Source organism: Mus caroli, unplaced genomic scaffold (assembly GCF_978045245.1).
Source record: "Mus caroli unplaced genomic scaffold, Mus_caroli_1 scaffold_5, whole genome shotgun sequence".
NCBI lineage: Eukaryota > Metazoa > Chordata > Mammalia > Rodentia > Muridae > Mus > Mus caroli.
In genome coordinates, this window is record NW_028227260.1 from 93697439 (window position 1) to 93719478 (window position 22040).

Here is a 22040-nt window from a genome sequence, read left to right on the forward strand (position 1 = left end):
TAGCAAAATTTCACGACCCTGAAAGATGGCTCAGTGGGTAAAGCATTTGCTTAGCAAGCCCACTGACTTGAATTTGATCTCCGGAGTGCATGGAAAGGTGGCAGGAGAGAACCAGCGCCTCAGAATTGTCCTCTGACCTCCATGTGTGTACCCCTCCAGTAACAATTTGATTTTTTTGAAAAAGAATGTTTACCAAGTTGCCAGACTTGTTCCTAGTTGACAGTGATAAATTGAAGCATGCACATTGTAAACAGGGGGAAATTTTGGAAGGAGACAAATTTGAGAATATCAAGAGTATAGAGAAGGATTTTAAAGATGCTCATTCATTTATATTATTAAACCTGGATAGAACGCTTACATTTTTCTACCCTGTTTAACTTTTGGTGCTGGAGAGGTGGCTCACTGATTAACAGCACTGTTGTGTTCTTCGGGGGAACCCGAGTTCAATTCCCATGCACCCACATGGCAGCTCAACACCATCTGTAGCTCCAGTTCTAGTGGATCTGGAACCTTCAGAGACATACATGCAGGAAAAACACCAAAGTACATAGAATAAAAATAAATCTTTTCTAAAAATTGAAATTTTATTTTTAAAAAGTTAGCATGTTATCCATGTTCTGCAATGGGAAAAAAAGCTGAACTCAAATGCCCAAATAGGACACTCATTAAAAAGCCTTAGATGAGCCGGGCAGTGGTGGTGCACACCTGTAATCCCAGCACTTGGGAGGCAGAGGCAGGCGGATTTCTGAGTTTGAGGCCAGCCTGGTCTACAAAGTGAGTTCCAGGACAGCCAGGGATACACAGAGAAACCCTGTCTCAAAAAACAAACAAACAAACAAAGCCTTAGATGAGTGTGTTTCCTCTTCTGTCTCCTTCCTCACATAACTAAGGTCGAAACCCTAGCACTTGTGTGAACAAGGCAAGTGCTCTGCACTGATCCATCTTCACAGTTCTAATTTCACTTTGTTTTAAAGATTTCTTTATTTACTTATTTTATGTATGTGAGTACACTGTATCTGTCTTCAGACACACCAGAAGAGGCCATCAGATCCCCTTACAGATGGTTGTGAGCCATCGTGTGGTTGCTGGGATTTGAATTCAGGACCTCTGGAAGAGCAGTCGGTGCTCTTAATTGCTGAGCCATCTCTCCATCCCTAATTTCCCTTTTTGTATTGTTTGTTTTTTGAGACAGGGTTTCTCTGTGTAATGGCCCTGGATGTCCTAGAACTCACTGTAGACTAAGCTGGCCTAGAATTCAGAGATCATCCTGTCTCTGCCTCCAGAGTGCTGAGATTAAAGGTGTGCTCTACTGCCCAGTCGAAATTCACAGTTTTAATTTTTATTTTTAGACAAGGTTTCACTGTGTTGTCCAAGGTGGCCATAGACTTGCAGTCCTTCTGCTTCATGACAGCTCTTCCTTTTTAGTCAGTGTCTACACCATTACTCCCCATCCCCTTCTTGAGGTAAACATTTTCTATGTAGCCCTAGCATCCAGGAACCTCTTATAGAAGTCCAGCTGGTCCCAAACTTGTACAGATCCTCTTGCCTCTGCCTCCTGGGTTCTATGATTACAAATGTGCCCACCATGTCCTGGCTTTGTTGTCTATGATCTTTCTTATTTTTTAGAATAGTTTGTTGAGTCTGCCGCATTAGAGCAGTGGACAGTGCCATATTAACAATATTGCCTACTTCCTACTTTCTCTCCTTGGGAATCATCTATGCCACGAGCACTTTTGTCCTTTATTACTCTGTTGCTTTTGATTGTGTGAACTCTTAGCTACCACATCATGCCACAAAGTACTTTTTTTGGTCGAGTCATACATTTTTGTCTGTAGGTAAGAATTGTGGCTGAAGAAAGGACCACCCATCAGCCTCTTCTAAGAAAAGAACAAAGCTATGCTTCACCATGGGAAATTAACAGTTTTACCTGTGCCTTTGAACTACACTTTTTTTTTTTTTTTTACTTAAAAGTGCATTCAATGCATGCAGCACTGAATGTGTTTGGCGAGTGTGTGAAATTGACGCTTCATCTTTAGTAACAGTCCTGTAGCCTTGCAAAAACCCAAGCCAGTTTTCCTCTTTCACACTCACCACCTGTGGAGAATACTGTAGGTGATGGACAGATACAACAGAGTTCAATGCGCTTGTTCTTATGCCCGCTTGAAAATGGTGACTCAACACCCTTGTTTTCACCAATAGATTTTCCAAGAGGTAAAGAGCAGTGATATCGCTAAAACCTTCCGAAAGGCCATCAACAGGAAAGAAGGGATTTGTGCTCTGGGAGGGACATCAGAGTTGTCCAGTGAAGGGACCCAGCATTCCTATTCAGGTAATCATGACATGGTTGTGCTTAGGTGGGTACAGCGCACTGGGCAGGTACCTATTGTCATGCCTTAAAAAGCATGTTTCTCTAATTAAATAGACTAAGTAGTCTTAGTGGCATAGTTGGGTCTTGGGTCACATATTGGTCAGAAAGCTATGGGAGACATTGGTGGCTTGTAAGACACAGAGTAAAATCCAAGTAATAGTAGTCTTTATTACAGTGGAGGTGTACAGTAATATAAATACATTGTTATATATTTTGTAACTTCCCTAAAGATCGGTCAACCTGTTCTTTTGTTTCTACTAACTTATTAATTAATCCCTAATGGCCACTATATTGCTTCCATGTCTCTGAGTATTCCAAGAGGATTAGCACATATTTGTGAAGCATTATCTCTTAGCAGCACTATGCAACAAGTGTAGGGCTTGGGGACCAAATGATTAACAAAGAGTATGAACTGATTTCTTGCTTCATATAATTTTAGAGGAAGAAAAATATGCTTTCGTTAACTGGATAAACAAAGCTTTGGAAAATGATCCCGATTGTAGACATGTCATACCCATGAACCCAAATACTGATGACCTGTTCAAAGCAGTTGGTGATGGGATCGTGCTCTGGTAAGAGGCTAGTTTGATTTTGTACTGAGATTTCCAAAGAGAATCTCCACAGAATACATGTATTTGGTTATGTGTTTGGTTATTTACCTGTTTGATGTCAAGAAGGGGTGGGGGGACAATTGCACAGGTTTTGTCTTTTTCACTTAATATCTAAATCTATGTGTAAAAGTAAAAGTTAATCACAGAGTGGGGACCTCTTTTATAGGGTAGAATTTTGGCTTCCAATTTCTCCTCATCAGTGAGAAAGCAGAACATTATAATTTTTTCAAACATAAGTGTGTCAGTGTCTATCCATTCTGAAGTACCTTGGCTTCCAACAAGAGAAAAAGAAGCTAGCCTTCAGTTCTAACTCTACAGTGATCTAATTCTGAAAACTGCTTTTGTCGCTTTAGCTGCATTAGAGCCAGCAGTATCTTGGCCGAAGTGATGTAAGATTATCCACACTGTCCATTGCTGCTCCTGTTTTCAGAGATGGCTTTGCCACGCTGTTCTAAGTTCTGAGTTCCTATGCGAGCCTTCCCACTTAGTAGCTGTGGATGGGGTCTAGATAGTCAGAGCCTTTTACATTTCACTTTCCCCTGTGGTCTTCATAGTATGGTACAGTTTGGGCATCGTGAAAGAAAAAAATCCAAAATCTGAACCTTTAGTTTTATTTTTGTTCATAACTTTATTAGCATATATTAATAATATATAATGGGTTGCATTATGACCTTTTCATATACATACATGTATGTATGTGTATGTATATGTATACATACTCGTGCGTGTGTGTGAGTGTATGTGTGTGTGTGTGTGTGTTTGTGTGTGACAGATTTTGATCATATTCCTACGAACATTCCTGTCTGCTCCCTCTCTCATTCCTACTGATCTCCATCTTCTTCCCATCTTACCCTCTTCTATTTTCATATCTTTTTTTTTTTTTTCAAAAAAATCCTGTGAGTGTCATCAGCCTTACATACAGGAGCAAGAGTTAGAGGATAGTTACAAGACCATCTGAAACTTCAAATTCTGATAAGGACACTGTAAGTGGACAATCCGTAGCTGACCTCAGGTGACAGATACAAACAAAGAGCAGATTCCCCCAAATTCTGCACAAAATTGCCTCTGTTCCAGTGCCACACCTCAGTGGCATAAGGTGAACTAGCATGTTCATGGCAATGCAGGGTGGTATATTCCTGTAATCCCAGCACTCACGAAGTGAGGTCAGACAAATATCTGTGAGTTCAAGGCCAGCCTGGTCTACTATGTAATCAGTTCCAGGACAGCCAGGGAGACATAGTGAGATCCTGTCCCAAAATAAAAAAGAAGGAAAGAAAGAAGGAAGGAAAGAAAGAACAGAAAAAAAAACAGATAAAAAAGAAAGAATAAAAAACAACAAAAAAAGCAAACCTGTGTGTGCAGTGATGGCACACACCTTTAATTCCAGCACTTGGGTGGCAGAGGCAGGCAAATCTCTATAAGTTCAAGGGCAGCCTTGCCCACATATCAAGTTTTGGGTCAGCCAGAGCTACACATAGAAACCCTGTCTCAAAACAAAACAAAATTTAAAAAAACAAAACAAAACCTTACAACCTTAGCATCACAAAAAATAAAAAGCAAAACTTAGATTCAGGTTGTATGTGTGTGTGAGTGGGTGTATGCATGTCTTTGTGTGTGTACATACATATGTATATATGGAATATGAATAAAAAGTTGTTTTCAGACCTGGGTACTCCAATATGTCATCATATTTTGTCTAATCAGCAGTTTGGATATACATGGTTTTTGTGCTCAACATGATAAATGTCATCTCTGGCATTTTATTTTTTTTATTATATGTGTAGCTTCATGGGTTTATGTATACCACATTGTGCAGGTATTTGTGAAGGCCAAAAGAGTACATAGAATTCCCTGAAACTGGAATTAACAGGCAGTTGTGAGCTGTTCAGTATGGGTGCTAGGAACCAAACCTGGGTCCTCTACAAGGGAAGTAAATGTTCTTAACCCCTGGGCCATCTCTTCAGCCTCATATTGACTGTATTTTTTATATATTGCATGAAAGATAGTTTATAATAAGCTTTAACATTCCTGAAGATGTATTCAAGTGTTGTTGTTAGAGACAGGATGTTGTATGTCCCAAAATAGTCTCAATTCAGTATGTGGTCCAGGATGGCCTCAAACTCATGATTCTTTTGCCAACATGCTGTAGTGCTGAGAATATAGATTCCTCTATGTCCTAATTAAGTGATGCTGGGGACTGAATCCATGACCTCATGCAGGCTAGGTAAGCACCCTACAAACTGAGCTACATCTCCAAACTTGAAGGACTCTTTAAAAGTAAACCAACATTTGTTTGTTTGTTTCAGCAAAATGATCAACCTTTCAGTTCCTGATACAATTGACGAGAGAGCAATCAATAAGAAGAAGCTTACACCCTTCATCATTCAGGTGTGCGGTGTTCTCTGCTCTCTCTTCCATGAGTGTAGAATGTCCATTGATGTTTTAGACCATGAGCTGGGACTCAGAAAGGCTTGCGGTTGTGGGTCTTGTTGGGGAAGTTCACACTGGCCCTGAGGTGTTGTTTCATATTGAACTCAAAGCCCTGTGTGCCTTTCATTGCCTATTGAGTTAAGATATCACCAAAGTGATCAAAAGGATTTAAGCTCTTTCTTAGCTGGTGTGCTTAAAGGATGGGGCGTGTTTGTTTTTCACTGAATGAGTAAGTACAGTACAGCAAAATCCCGTCACGCAGGAGTGTCCTTGAGATGTACAGATTGGTCATTTCTAAAGCCTGGATGTATGCCATACGCTGCTGGATTCCAATTCGGGCAATTTTAGAAAAATCCATTCACATGGATATATTTCCTTTGGTTACTTGACTTTTTTTTTTTACTTTAGAATTGACATAATTCAAAAGCAACCAGATAAAAAGAAAAGGTCCACTTCCTGTAGAATTGTGGGGAAAAAAAAGAATACAAGTGAGACTGAGAATTGCTGCCACTTTGCTTCTTAATGCTGAACTCTGCAATTTGTTTTCTGTAAATGTGGGTGGATGAAATTAATACCTCGTATTAATTTCTCAGCTTACTGGTATTTTTTAGAGAAGGCTGAAGTGGACTGGGTGTGGAAAAAGGAAAAGGTCAAGAAGTGCATAATTTGGCTGTCTTGCAGGAAAACTTGAACTTGGCCCTGAACTCTGCTTCTGCCATTGGGTGTCACGTTGTGAACATTGGTGCCGAAGATCTGCGGGCCGGGAAACCTCACCTGGTTTTGGGACTGCTCTGGCAGATTATTAAGATTGGCCTGTTTGCTGACATTGAATTAAGCAGGAATGAAGGTAATGGGGCACAGTTGTTCTTTTGAAAGATGGATATTGTTCATTTTTACTTTCTCTTCATGGAAATTGCCAGGCTCGCACTTAACAGAGTTGAGCTGATGGTAACTAGAATGAATCCAGAGCTATTCAGGAAATCAAGCCATACGCCTCTGGTTCTTTATCTGTAGCTAACATGACAGTTCACATTGGATTTTACTATAAAGACATAAAAACACAGAGACGTTGATATTGGGTGCCTTCCTCAGTCTCTCTCTACCTTAGAAGTGTGTGTGTGTGTGTGTGTGTGTGTGTGTGTGTGTACATGAACCTCCGACTTATTAATCCAGCTATCCAAGCTGGCCAACGAGCCCCAGGGATCCTTCTGTGTCCACCTCCCCAACACTTGGATTACAGATGAGCACCAGTGCACCCAGGTTTATACAAGTACTGGGATCTAAGCACTGGTCTTCATACTTAAACAGCAAGTAATTTACCAAGTGCTTCCCTCCATCCCCAGGCTTACTTTGAGTCAAGGTCTATCTCTAAATCTGGAGCTTGCCAATTTGGTTAGATTGCTGCACAGCAAACTCCCAGAGCCTGGCACACACTCCACCCCACCCCACCAGACCCCACCCCAGCTTCCACTTGTACAGCTCTAAAGAGTACAGACTTGTGCTACCACACCTGGCTTTTCTTTCACATGAGTGCTGCCAATTGAACCTGGGTCCATGTGGTTTCACAGCAAGCCCTTTACTGACTGAGCCATGTCTTTAGCCCAGCGTTTGGGGACCTGGAAACTAGGTCTCAATTACCAAACAAAATGTCGAAAGACTGATGCTGCATGCCTGTAAACCCAGCACTTGGGAGGTTGAGGCATGGGCTTGTTTCAAAGTAAAGGCGGGGGCACTCAAGTGCTCGGCCTGGCCACTGTCACATGACACACTGACTGAGGTGTTTCTGTCTACAAGCACTGGCGGCTTTGCTTCGAGATGGTGAGACACTGGAGGAGCTTATGAAATTGTCTCCAGAAGAGCTTCTGCTGAGATGGGCCAACTTCCATCTGGAAAACTCAGGCTGGCAAAAGATCAACAACTTCAGCGCTGACATCAAGGTAACTGTGCAAAAAACCAGAGCCTTCAGGCAGATACGATGGTTTCAGGGATTTTATCCCATTGTAACAGAGACAAAAATGATAGGATATCACCAGGCCCTGTTGTCTTTCATGTTCTGAGATAAGGTCTTGCTCAAATCTGCTCAGTAATTAAAGATGTGACTTGCCATACTCACATTTTGTGGGGTGTTCAGGATTAAATCCAGAGTTTCCTCCATTCACATCAAGCATACTGCAAATGGAAGCCATTGTGATTTTTTTCAGATGTGATTAGACTCTGTAGGCCAGGTTGGCCAACAGCTCACTGTGTCAGCCAGGCTGGCTTCAAAACTGCAGTGTTTCTGCCTCTGCCTAAAACCTATATACAGGCCTATGCCAAAGTACCTAGTCAGTAGAAACCGTTTATTATGAGACCTGCTTTGAATATTTTTGAAAAGCAAAGAATTCCTGCATTAGTTGATCATGGGAAGCCTTCACCTCAATCCCCATCACTGTGGGAGAAGGGGGGAGAGATGAGCTCGGTTCCTTAAGTGTAGTCTGATCTTAAAGGGTTAAATGCTCTCTTGCCAACCATATGCGTTTCTCGTTTAAGCTTTTCTGTATTTCAACTTCTGATTTAACATACAATTAACATAGCAGATGTTGTTTCCATAGGTTGCTACTCATCATGCTTTGTAATGCCATAATGTGTTCATTTTCTCTTTCCCTATGCTTCCTGGATTTCTGCTCTTCTATTTCATGCTTGTTTATCTGTCAAGCTTATTGACTTCAGTAATTCAGTGAAGGTACAGAAATACTTAATAGCTTTATTGGGTTGATGGCATCGATAAATTGTCAAGTCCTAACACTCACGTGCAAAGACAAAAAGAAAGATCTCTCAAATAAGAAGACAGAGAAGAATGCCTTATATTATCACAAAAGCTGCTCCCAATCTCCTCATCACCAAGGGAAAATAAGATACAGCTACTCTTTGGCAGTGTGATCACACTGTTATGTTCAATTCTTTTGTAGGATTCCAAAGCCTATTTCCATCTGCTCAATCAAATCGCACCGAAGGGACAGAAAGAAGGGGAGCCACGGATAGACATTAACATGTCAGGTTTCAATGTAAGTATAGGTGCTTTTTCAGATTCTAGTCTTTTACCATTGCATGTTTCTTTTTTTTCCCCTTTGGATTGTTGAGACAAACTCTTGCTACATAGCACTCTAACCTGCTATGTAAAGCAGGCTTGTGGTTGACTCGTAGGCGTCCACCTGCCTCTGCTTTAGCTGTATTGGGTCTAAAGATATGTGCTGCCACACCCAAATAATTTTGCTTAAATTCTATCAAAATTTCTGTGGAACTTCATGTAGTGGTGTTGGCACTTTTCAGATTGCTTTAGAGGATGTGGTACACGTGACTCACAGGAGAGAAGGTATCCTGATTTATTTTGAGAACTTGTGACTTCCATAAGTTTGATGGTACTGTATTTCATGAATGACATAAACATTCAAAGACTATGGGGAAATAAGCATTACACCTGGCTTGTTCCCCATGGTACCGGTAAAGGGCCAGGCCATGCATTAAGAGAACTACCTGGGATAGTTTGTCCTCTCTCAAAATATAATTACAGACATGGTCAGAGGTATGTCTCCAAGTTCATTCGAAATCAAGCTGAGTTGATGGTCAAGATGAACCATCCCACTAGCAGGTCCTCCCTGTTTGATGTTTTTCTACTGTGTCCCTTTGAGTCGTCCCCCACAATCCAGCCAGGATTCCCCTACTGGCTTTAGAATTTGGTCCATCAGCTTAACATTTAAATTCCTACGAAATATTACCCACCTCTGTCAGTCTGCCCCCCAAAACCTCTTTTCACCTTCATATAGCTGTCTTAAACTTGTCCAAACACCCCTCCCCCTTTACGGTTATTGAGACAGAGTTTCTCTGCATAGCGTTGGCTGTCCTGAAACTCAATCTGTAGACCAAATTGGCCTTAAACTCATAGACATCTACCTGCCTCCACCTGCCTCTGCCTCCTGTGTGCTGAGATTAAATACATGTGCCACAACCACCCAGCCCAAACATCCTTTTTAACTCCAAGCCTATGCTTGCAAGTTTTTTCAGATATGTTCTTTAAGTAAAAAATAAAGGGTCTGGAGAGATGGCACAGCTGTTTAAAAACTCTTGCTGCTTTAGCCGAGACCAAAGTGCTGTTCCCAAACTCACAACCAGTAACTCCAGATCCAGGAGATCCAAATGCCCTCTTCTGTTCAGGCATGTGGGTATGAGAGATACTCAAAAAAGAAGAAGAAGAAAAGAAAAGCTTTTTTTGAAAATAAAATATCATCCTGAGTGAGGTAACCCAATCACAAAAGAACACACATGGTATGCACTCACTGATAAGTGGATATTAGCCCAGAAGCTTGGAATACCCAAGATACAATTCGAAAAACACATGAAACTCAAGAAGAAATAAGACCAAAGTGTGGATACTTCTATCCATCTTAAAAGGGGGGAGCAAAACACCCATGGAAGGAGTTACAAAGTATGGAGCAGAGACTAAAGAAATGACCATCCAGTGACTGCCCCAATTGGGGATCCATCCCATATACAACCACCAAACCCAGACACTGTTCTGGATGACAGCAAGTGTTTGCTGACAGGAGCCTGTTATAGCTGTCTCTTGAGAGGCTCTGCCAGTGCCTAACAAATACAGAAGTGGATGCTCACAGTTATCCATTGGACTGAGCACAGGGTCCCCAATTGAGGAGCTAGAGAAAGGGCCTAAGGAGCTAAAGGGGTTTGCAGCCTCATAGGAGGAACAACAATATGAACCACCCAGTACCCCCAGAGCTCCCAGGGACTAAACCACCAATCAAAGAGTACACATGGAGAGACTCATGGCTCCAGCTGCATATGTGGCAGAGGATGGCCTAGTGAGACATCAATGGGAGGAGAGGCCCTTGGTCCTATGAAAGCTGTATGCCCCAGTGTGGGGGAAATGTCAAGGCCAGGAAGCAGAAGTGGATGGGTTGGTGAGCAGGGGGAGGGGGGAGAGGATAGGGGGAGGGTGTTTTTCAGAAGGGAAACCAGGAAAGGGGATACATTTGAAATGTAAATAAAGAAAATATCCAATTTTTTAAACACTTTTTTGAAAATAAAATATTTTTTCTGAAACTGTCCATATTTAAAGTTAACTCTTAAAAGGAATGTGGATGAAAAGTTGGGTAACCGCATTTTTTTTCCTTCTTCATTTTCCCAAGAGAGGTAAACTCAATGGAATACTTTATTCAGTTCTTAGATGTACTCTGGCGCCATCTTGGGGAACTTATAGGTACTACATATCCCTCATGTTTTTGCATTCAAAACCAATTTTAAAGTATCATGTGCTAGAAAGTACTATCATTTACCCAACCTATGATTGGGTTGTAGGTGATGTGTGTGTATGCGTATATATATATATATATGTGTGTGTGTGGATATATATGGATGGCCTTTAAAATGTGTCTTCTTTTACTTCAACAGGAAACTGATGATTTAAAGAGAGCCGAAAGTATGCTTCAACAAGCAGATAAATTAGGTTGCAGACAGTTCGTTACTCCAGCTGATGTTGTCAGCGGAAACCCCAAACTGAACTTGGCCTTTGTAGCTAACCTCTTCAATAAATATCCAGCACTAACTAAACCTGAAAACCAGGATATTGACTGGACTCTTCTAGAAGGTAAGTCAAAGGTCCTCTAATTCTAATGTACAGTCTGTACCATAAAACCCCAGAGGCCACAATGACGTCATTCCAAGCCAGTGAGTTGCTTTGTTCATTTAGATGCCATGCCGAGTGAGAACTGGAAACAGCTGGGTGGAGGTGGTGATGGAAGCAAAATATGCAAATAAAACAATCTAGTTGGGGAATGTGGCTCAGTGCCAGAGCTCTTACCTAGAACAGCGACCACTACAAAAGAAAAGAAAAAATCCAGACTCACTTAGTAAACAAATGGCTTGCTTCAATGTTTAGTGCCATATCTTCCTTTTTTTATTTTTTGTTTTGTTTTGTTTTAAACCACCTTATTTATTTTGAGCAAAGAATCTCTTGTTCTGTTTCTTTGAGGTTGTTTTTAAGGTAGTCGTCTATTTTGGGACAAGCATTTAATGTGTCTCCAGTTGACCTCGGACTTAGTACGTAGTAAAGAATGACCCTAAGTTTCTGATGCTCCTATCTCTAAGTGCTGGGATTACAGGCATCATTTGTGGGTTTGAGGGTGCTAGGGAAGGAAGCCAGAACTTCCTGCACTCTAGGCAAGGACTCAGTAAACTGAGCTACATTCCCCAGAGCCTTGGAGGTCGTTGTGAGACAGGGTCTGACCCTGTAGTGGATGCTTACCTGTAGTGGTGGCCCTCTGTCTTCAACCAAATGAGGGCTGAGATTATAGATATGAGCCACCATGTCTGACCAGACCACAAAAAGGTATACATACATGCAGAATTTAACTTATAAACTTTTGTAATCATATTTCATTTATCCGTAGTCAGAGTGACATACTAACATGTGATGATTATCAGCTCAGAATAAAGCATATAAAATAAATCAATACATGCCCTGGTGCTATATGGACAAGACATTTAATCAATGAATGTACTTTGTGGATGTTTTCATAGGGGAAACTCGTGAAGAAAGAACCTTCCGCAACTGGATGAACTCTCTTGGTGTTAATCCCCACGTCAACCATCTCTATGCGTAAGCTGCCCTACTGCTCTTAGGAAGTTGTGAATAGCATGAGTAGGTGTAGCATAAATAATGGCAACTCTAAAATCTTTCTACATGTTCATTTGTAGCAGATATTCGTATTATGAAGTATTAGTGATTTCCATCATCATTTTCCAAATACACAAAAGCCCAAATTCTTTCTTTGTCTGACTATTGGCTGTAAGTGATAGAAATGTGTCTTGAGGGAGTAGGTGCTTTAAGTTTCTTAAATAGTCCTGGAATACTCATAACGAAGTGTTCATGATTCCTTCGGCCTTTGGCTTCTTGGCCAGACTATTCTTTGCTGACATACAATGGTTTGTATCCTAATATTCCCTACCTTCACTATTTTCTTACCATCTACCATTCACTACCTGTGAACTCTATTCATCGCATTTACATGTATGCCAAAATCATATTACTTCTTTACATACATCGTTGTTTACTATACATCTATTTGGCTCTCAAGTAAGGTTTGGGGTTTTCATCTTGTGTTTCCAACCTTTATAACACTTTTTGCTTACAATAAGTGCACATCCTTACAATTATCATTGTTGTCTTCGTCGAGACAGTTTCTCTGTGTAGTCCTGGCTGTCCTGGAACTTACTGTGTTGACCAGGATGGCTTCAAACTCACAGAGATCTGCTTGACTCTGCTTCCAAAGTGCTGGGATTAAAGGCCTATGCCACTATGGCTGCCCCTTATTTTTTTTTTTTAAGACAGGACAGGAACTCACTGTGTAGCCCTGACTGTCCTGGAACTGGCTGTATAGACCACTCTGAACTCACTCACAAAGGTTACCCTGCCACCCCCTCCCAAGCCTGGGACTAAAGGTGTGTGCCACCTTGCCCAGCTGTGCTCACATACTATTAAGTGAGCTGAATGGTCTTGGCTCTATTTTCAGCACAAACATATGAGTCGTAGGAACTGTGACTTTATAGATCTTGGGTGATTTGTGTCCCTGCTTATGATCACTGATGTAGTTCTGTTTCCCATTGTTAGTGACCTGCAGGATGCTCTGGTGATCCTACAGCTGTATGAGAGGATTAAAGTTCCTGTGGACTGGAGTAAAGTTAACAAGCCTCCATACCCAAAGCTGGGGGCCAACATGAAAAAGGTAGAGAACCTTGAACCTTCTTCATTTCTTTCTTTTACTTCAACACCTCTAAACCCGGAATGGAGAGATGGCTCAGTGTTTAAGGACACTGGCTGCTCTTCCAGGACACCTGAGTTCAATTCCCAGCACCACATGGCAGCACACAACTGTCTGTAACTGTGGTTCCAGGGGATCTGAACCCTTCACAAGAACATACATGCAGGCAAAACACAAATGCAAATGAAATAAAAATAAAAATGATAGATAAATAGATAGACAGATGAAAAACCTCTAGAACCTAGGTTGCTTCTGGAGGACAGGAACTAGATCTTGGCATTGAGAAGATACTTACCATTATACAACACACACACACACACGGGGTGGGGAGAGAGAATAGAGATTGAACAAATGACAATATTTAACCGTTACTTTGCTTTTGTCCATTTGCAGTTAGAAAACTGCAACTATGCAGTTGAATTAGGGAAGAATCTAGCTAAATTCTCCTTGGTTGGCATTGGAGGACAAGACCTGAATGATGGCAACCCTACCTTGACCTTGGCTGTAGTCTGGCAGCTGATGAGAAGGTATCGTGCACAGTATTGGCTATGGAAGCGTCAGAGTAATATGCATATAGAAATTTACCCTTAGTATATTTTCACTGCCTAAATTAATCATTTAGTTCAATGAATATACTTCAGAGCTCATTGTACTTAGACTCTAAAATGACTTTGCTATGAGTGTATGTTGGAGCTTCACTGGGAGATACCTCCTTGTGAGTTAGGTAGAACTGTAGCTGTTGCCAGTCTTGGCACAAAAGTCTGAGGTATAGACTTAAACCTGATGCAATGTCACTGAATAACCTTAACAGATGTTCTCATGGAGTTCCCTGACTAAAACTGCCAGAGCGTCTGCAGCTCCAGCTCAGTCATCTAGGATATACTTAGCATGCATGGAGGCTATCCTCAGAGCCCCGAAATGAATAAGGAAATGTTGTCAGAAGCCCAGAATGATGGCTCATACTTGAAATCTCAGCACCGAGGAGTCTGAGGAGGGGAAATGGCTAGTTTGAGGCCAGCTCGGGCTACATAGTGAATTCTAGGACATCCTGAACTATAAAGTGCAACCTTGCCTCAAAGGAACAAACCAAGAACATTAAATTATCAGAAGAAGTCTGAACATCTCTATGTCTCCATTTGGATATGACGATCAGGGCCAGCAGGGTAACTCAGTGTTAGAGCTCCTGTGCTTGGCTTGATGACCTGAGTTCTGTTCCGGTAACCCATGTGGTAAAGGAACAAAACCATGTCCTGCGAGTTGTTCCCTGATTTCCATAGGGGTACCATGACATACATGTGTTCTAGTACATATAAATAATTACATTTTTTATAATTCTTTAAGAAATTGAAGATTCCTTTACTTGATCTATTTTTAATAATTCTTTGAGAATTTCATACTGACTCTAATAACTTCCAATCCCACTTCCAGCCCCTCCAACCCTGCTGGATTCCCCCACTTCTCCTTCCTACTTTAATTCCTTTTGTTATAACCTACTGGGTTATATAATGCCTCCCATATGTACAGTGTGGAATATTACATGTGGCACATGGGAACCTATTAGAAGCCACATTCCATGATAAAAACTGAGTCTGTCACCCAGTCATATCAATTGTCAAAACTAGGAGTGTGGCACCATGGGTCCTTTCTCTATTCATGCTATAATGCTGTGTCTTTATCTTGTATGGGTCTTGTTCAGGCAATGACAGCTGCTGTGAATTCAATGAGGGCAAACAGACCTGTCATGAACCTGGAGGCAGGAGCTGATGCAGAGGACATGGGTGGCAGGTGCAGGGGGTGCTGCTTACTGGCTTGCTCCTCATTGCTTGCTCAGCCTTCTTTCCTATAAAACCTAGCACTACCATCTCAGGAGTAGAAGCACCCACAAGGGTCTGTACCTTCTCCCTTCAATAAATTAAGAAAATTACTAACAGCCAGGTCTTGTGGAGGCATTTTCTCCATTAAGGCTCCCTCCTTTGTATGTCAAGTTGACACAAGACTAGCCAGCAGAGAGAGGGGGGAGGGAGAGGTAGAAGGAGAGGAAGAGAAGAGAGGATGACCTCAGGTGTCATGCTCAGGAACACCATCCACCTGCTTTGAGATCCATCCACTCCCCTGAGATAAAGATCAAGCTTTGCGCAGGGACCTGGGCTTAGCTCCTTGGCTAGGTTGGTTGGCCAGTGAGCCCCAGGGATCTGCTGTTTTCAGCTGCTCAGCACTACAATTACAATTACATGCCCACATGCCCGGCATTTCTTTATATAGGTGCTCATGTTTGAACTCAGGTCTTCATGTTTGTGTTTGTAACACAAGTACTTTACAGACTGAGCTATTTCCCCAATTCCTCCTTGATACACACACACACACACACACACACACAAGCATGGCTCTTTGCACAAAGTTACTTTTATTATGTGTGTATATATACTAATTTTGTATAAATATATAATTTCTATACATATGCATAAACTGTATGTGCAAGAGTGAGTAAGTAGAGCAAGGCTCATACCACTGCCTTAGATGGACGTCAGAGTCTAAGTTTGGGGAAACATTTTTCACCATCCACTCTGTAGGAATCAGGTTCAGTTTGTCAGACACGTGCATCAAGCTGTTTTTCCCACTGGCCCACCTTGCTGACCTCCCCCCCACCATGAAATCTTTATGATAAAAATGTACATGAGGTATATTTCTAATGTTTGCATTTTTCTTCATAGAATCCATTGTGACTCTCTTCTGCTACTTTTCTTAGATATACCCTTAATGTTCTGGAAGATCTTGGAGAGGGTCAGAAAGCAAATGATGACATCATTGTAAACTGGGTCAACAGAACATTGAGTGAAGCTGGAAAGTCAACTTCCATTCAGAGTTTTAAGGTCAGCATACTGATTAATATACACTGTGTTTGCAAGATAATATCAGTTGTTTTAAGGACAACCTTGAGTTTCTTTGTAAGAGTTATTATTGTTGAGCTAGTGGCAAAATTTTCCTTTCCTTGGTCAGGCTAACATAAAGAAGCACATGAACATTTGTAAATAGTGAAATTCTTAGGCTTGTTGCCTTTTTCATAATAGGACAAGAACATCAGCTCCAGTTTGGCGGTTGTGGATTTAATTGACGCCATCCAACCAGGCTGCATTAACTATGACCTTGTGAAGAGTGGGAATCTAACAGAAGATGACAAGCACAATAACGCCAAGTAAGAGCAGCCACGCGCAATCCCTCGGAGACATACAAAGAACACTGTTCCGGCCAGGCAGATCCACTCTAAGTCAAGCTCTCCCTCTTGTTAGTGGTGACATCTGGGGAAGATCTCTTCTTTTTTGAAGGCTTTAACTTTTACTTTTTGTCTTAGTTAGGGTTTCCATTGCTGAGAAGAAACACCATAATGAAGGCAACTCTTAAAAGGACATTTAATTGGGGCTGGCTTACAGGTTCAGAGGTTCAGTTCATTATCATCAAAGCAGAAGCATGGCAGCATCCAGGCAGGCATGGAGCTGGAGGAGATGAGAGTATATATCTTGAACCAAAAGCAGGCAGGAGAAGACTGACATCCTCTGGTAGCTAGGAGGAAATTCTCCTCTGCAATGGGTGTAGGAGGAGACCTCCAAAGCCCACCCCCACAGTGACACAGTTCTTCTAACAATGCCATACCTCCTAACAGTTACCACTCCTATGGGCCAAGCATATTCAAACCACAATTTTAATGGCTTAAAGGGGATCCAGCTCACAGATAGACAATTCACTCATTTATGTATACAATCTAATGGTTTTGACCTTGCTCACACTGCTGTATGACCACCAACACAATCAATTTTAGAACACAGTTATCAGATAAAAGAGACCCTCCCTGAGCACCCAGCAAACCTAGGTTCTAGCTCTATACCTGCCTACCTTTAACTATTTTATCTGTCTGCTCTTTAGTGTCAATTATATAGCCCCTTCACCAACATCTCCCCCTTGTACACCTTGACCTCTTCTCAGTCGTTTTATAAGAATTGCTTTGTAGAGGTCACATGGGATAATGAAGCACAATGAGACCTGGTAAGAATGCAATTCTATCATTTGTAACAACATGACTGAATATGAAGATGAAGATGATGTTAAATTTCAGATACAAAAATACCAGTATGGTGTGCTCTTAGATCTGTGAAGAGAGACACCTTTTGTTTGTTTGTTTGGTTGGTTGGTTAGTTGGTTTGGTTTCATTGTGTTTGTTTGTTTGTTTTGAGACAAGGTTTTCCTGTGTAGCTATGGCTAGCCCTCCTAGAGCTACATCGGTACACCAGGCTTGTCTCTTAACTCAGACTCTGCTTGCATCTACCTCACAAGGATTAAAGGGTTCACAAGAAATACCACTTTTAACCTATATTTTTATTGTTTGTGGGGAGGGTGTTTTGTCTGCAGGGATGTTGGTATACAACTTGTGTGTGTGCCTAGTGTCTGCATAGGCCAGAAAATTGTGTCATATCCTCTGAAACTGGAGTTGCAGATTGTTGTGAGCTACCATGTGAAACTGGAGTTACAGATTGTTGTGAGCTACCATGTAGACACGTGGAATTGAACCTGAGTCCTCAGGAAGAGCAGCCAGTGAGCCATCTGTCTAGCATGAGACAAATATCTTTAAACCACAAATTCATCATGACCAAAAAACGAAGCTAATTTTTATTATCTTAGAAGTTTTTGAACATGTTTTAAGAATTTGTTATCTCAAGCTGGGCTTGGTGGCACACGCCTTTAATCCCAGCACTTGGGAGGCAGAGGCAGGCAGATCTCTGAGTTTGAGGTCAGCCTGGTCTACAGAGTGAGTTCCAGGATAGCCACGGCTACACAGAGAAACTCTGTCTCGAAAAAGAATTTATCTCATTACACCGCACAAAGAATGTCATAATGATTATGCAGTCAACCTGACTAATTACACACACACACACACCTTTTTGTTGTGGGGGTGGGGGTAGGCTGTTTGTTTGTTTGTTTTTTCAAGACAGAGTTTCTCTGGCTGTCTTGAATCTCTCTGTAGACCAGACTGGCCTCAGACTCAGAGATATCCCTGCCTCCCACATGCTGGAATTAAAGGTGTGTGCCACCATGCCTGACTAACAATTTCATTTTTATATAAACTCAGTGCTTCAAGCTTTTCCTTTCATTTCATATTGGGAAGAAATGCGTAAATAAAATCCAAAATAATAAATTGTAAAAATTTGGTATAACTTGGGGCTGGAGAAATGAGCACTTGTTACTCTTACAGACGACCTGGGTTCAATTCCCAGCACCCGCATGGTGGCACCTCCACTTCCAGGAAAGTTAATCCCCTCCTCTGACCTCTTCAGTCATCAGGAACACACCCGTGGTACACAAGCATGCATGAAGGCAGAACACTCATACACATAAAGTAAATCTCATGGTTTGACCTAGTATAAGTTAAAAATCAATTCAAAACAAAACATTAGGCAGAAAATAAATGTGAAATGATTCATTTGTACCTTATGTTTTCTGAGACAAAGTGTCAACTGTGTACTTCTGACTGATGTCAAACTTAACAGAGACTCTTTGGCCTCACCTTCTGCCCCAAGAGCAATATGGTCATAGGATTTTGAGTATTGCCATCATGCTCAGCTCTTTGAGTTAGACATTCAATACAGAAATTTTACATCCCAGCCTTCAGGTTATAGAAGAGGAAGTACATCTCTTAAATGGTATCCTTGGGCTGGAGAGATGACTCAGTGGTAAAGAGCATTGGCTGTTCTAGAGGACGTAGGCTCAGGTGCCAGAACCCACATGGCGGCTCACAACTGTTTATAACTTCAGTTTTAGGGGATCCAGCATCTTAACACAGACATACATGAAGGCACAACACCAAAGCGCATAAAGAAAATTACTTAATTCCTTTTTTTAAGTTAGGTATTTATTTCATTTACATTTCCAATGCTATCCCAAAAGTCCCCCACACGCTCCCCCACTCACTCCCCTACCCACCCACTCCCACTTCTGTTCCCCTGTACTGAGGCATATAAAGTGTGCACGACCAATGGACCTCCCTTTCCACTGATGGTCAACTAGGCCATCTTCTGATACATATGCAGCTATAGACACAAATTCGCATTCTTCTACATGATAACCACCAGTTGTGCCAGCACCATTTGTTGAAAATGCTGTCTTTTTTCCACTGGATGGTTTTAGCTCCCTTGTTAAAGATCAAGTGACCGTAGGTGTGTGGGTTCATTTCTGGGTCTTCAATTCTATTCCATTGGTCTACTTGTCTGTCGCTATACCAGTACCATGCAATTTTTATCACAATTGCTCTGTAGTACAGCTTTAGGTCAGGCATGGTGATTCCACCAGAGAACTCCTAAACCTGATAAACAGCTTCAATGAAGTAGTTGGATATAAAATTAACTCAAACAAGTCAATGGCCTTTCTCTACACAAAGGATAAACAGGTTGAGAAAGAAATTAGGGAAACAACACCCTTCTCAATAGTCACAAATAATATAAAATACCTTGGCATGACTCTAACTAAGGAAGTGAAAGATCTGTATGATAAGAACTTCAAGTCTCTGAAGAAAGAAATTAAAGAAGATCTCAGAAGATGGAAAGATCTCCCATGCTCATGGATTGGCAGGATCAATATACTAAAAATGGCTATCTTGCTGAAAGCAATCTACAGATTCAATGCAATCCCCATCAAAATTACAACTCAATTCTTCAACGAATTAGAAAGGGCAATCTGCAAATTCATCTGGAGCAACAAAAAACCTAGGATAGCAAAAACTCTTCTCAAGGATAAAAAACCTCTGGTGGAATCACCATGCCTGATCTAAAGGTGTACTACAGAGCAATTGTGATAAAAACTGCATGGTACTGGTATAGTGACAGAAAAGTAGACCAATGGAATAGAATTGAAGACCCAGAAATGAACCCATACTTAATTCTTTTTTAAAAGAGTGCAAAGGTTGGGACTGGAGAGATGGCTCAGGGGTTAAGAGCACTGACTCCTCTTCCTAGACATCCTGAGTTCAAATCCCAGCAACCACATGGTGACTCAAAACCATCAGTAATGGTATTTGATGACCTCTTCTGGTGTGTCTGAAGACAGCTATAGTGTACTCATACATAAAATAAAGAAATAACTCTATTTTTAAAAGAGTGCAAAGTTGTTCTTGCTAGGAAAAAAAAAAATCTTGATTTTTGTTTCCTCCAAAACTAGGTACGCAGTATCAATGGCTAGAAGAATCGGAGCCAGAGTATATGCCCTCCCTGAAGACCTTGTGGAAGTAAAACCGAAGATGGTCATGACCGTGTTTGCCTGTTTGATGGGCAGAGGGATGAAGAGAGTGTAAAACAACCAATCTCAATAGAATCAACCTTACTCTCCGGTGCATGATTACCAAATCAGCTAGTCCCAGGTGAAGTGCTCATGGCTTCAGAAGTCTTGGTCATTTAAAGGACTTTTAGTTTTGATTAGCAAGACTAATTAATCATGACAGCCTTTGGAGAAAGCATTTTAGTAAACAAGCAACTCCTCTTTCCCGTAGAGATGATCTGTTCAGCACACCTGAACATGCTCACAGCCAACCTTTTGCTCTCTCCTCCTAGAATGCTGCCCTTGACATTCCGGCTTGCTTTTTATTATCTATGTATCTTTTCCCTCCTGGGATATCCATCTCTTGAGACTTGCCTAGATGTGTAGATAGGAATATTCTTAGCTCATCCTTTTGCTTTCCACATTCTAGCAGTTCTTTCTGGAGAACCCTGCTCTGATGCTGTGTGGAGATGAGTGTTCTTTGCTTACTCTGTAGTGCTGAAAATCCGCTGAAGTAACTGGCTGTGCAGAATGTACTAGAAGCTTTTCTCATTCTTTTAGTCTTAAAATCAGTATCTTTTTACAGTATTCTTTCTACATGGATATTTTTTGTACATTTAAGAATATTTTGATTACATCCAACACGTCTGCTGATTTGCTACTTTTTTTAAAAGGGGTCTTCATGTAAGTAAAACATACAAAAGCATAAATTATAGGTGGAGGAAAGTGGACCCTGAGGTTGCATTTCCCCCTCACACCCAGGCTCAAAGGAAATGAAATATTTTGTCTTCAGTAAGTTGGTCCGATACATGCTTGTTTGTTTGGAAATCTTTATCACAAAACTCTTTTTCAGTCTAAAATGCTGTTGAATATGACACTTTTGAGGAGAGGGTGGGCTCAGAATTTAGACGGGAATTTGATAAGCAAAGAATGCTAAAATGTACAATGGAATTTTAAGTTTTACACCTATAACAAGGAGATGTGGTCACAGAAATGGGAAAGTATGTATGTCGGACTTGATGTACTCTTGCTCTGTCAAGCTCTTTGCTATAGTTCTCAATATCATTATGTTAATCTAACTCTGAAAAGTGATGTAATCTGGTAGCAACATAGTAGTCCAAATAAAGGCATTTGCATAATAATTATTCTCTACTCTCTTTTGTTTTGTTTTAATGATTTTTCTTAGTGTGGATACATAGGGGGCTGTGGGGGGTGGGTGGGGTCATTTAAGGGGATGGCTATGGCCAACAAAAAGAGCATTGGTTCCCCCTAGATCTGGAGTTACAGAAAGTTGGAATCTGCTTGATGAGGATGCTGGGCATCAAACTTCAAAAGAACAGCAAGCACTCTTAATGGCTGAGCCATCTCTCCAGCACATTGTTTTGTTTTTGAGACAGGACTCTCTCTGTAGCTCAGGATGGTCTTGAACTTAAGTCTCTCAACTTCAGCTTCCCCATGTCTGCCCTGAGTCTCTTCTTGGTGTTTCTGCCCCATAGTGATGTGTCAATTGTGACCTGCATTTCC

At 41.3% G+C, this 22040-nt stretch overlaps 1 protein-coding gene across 3 annotated transcripts in view; it reads left to right on the top strand.

Moving 5' to 3' along the window:
• Pls3 (plastin 3) overlaps positions 1-21658 on the top strand; it is a 90994-nt gene extending 69336 nt beyond the window's left edge. For 2 of the 3 annotated variants that reach the window (XM_029473185.2, XM_029473186.2), the window contains exons 4-17: positions 2200-2329; positions 2808-2940; positions 5286-5367; positions 6091-6256; positions 7204-7346; positions 8105-8131; positions 8358-8453; positions 10852-11047; positions 11980-12058; positions 13070-13184; positions 13614-13747; positions 15967-16090; positions 16289-16413; positions 20421-21658. In XM_029473185.2, coding sequence (XP_029329045.1) covers positions 2200-2329; positions 2808-2940; positions 5286-5367; positions 6091-6256; positions 7204-7346; positions 8105-8131; positions 8358-8453; positions 10852-11047; positions 11980-12058; positions 13070-13184; positions 13614-13747; positions 15967-16090; positions 16289-16413; positions 20421-20553 — 1683 coding nt within the window. In that variant the 3' untranslated portion in view covers positions 20554-21658. The remainder of the gene's footprint in view (positions 1-2199; positions 2330-2807; positions 2941-5285; positions 5368-6090; positions 6257-7203; positions 7347-8104; positions 8132-8357; positions 8454-10851; positions 11048-11979; positions 12059-13069; positions 13185-13613; positions 13748-15966; positions 16091-16288; positions 16414-20420) is intronic. The other variant, XM_021153032.3, reaches the window with a different exon arrangement.
• The last annotated feature ends 382 nt before the right edge of the window (positions 21659-22040 follow it).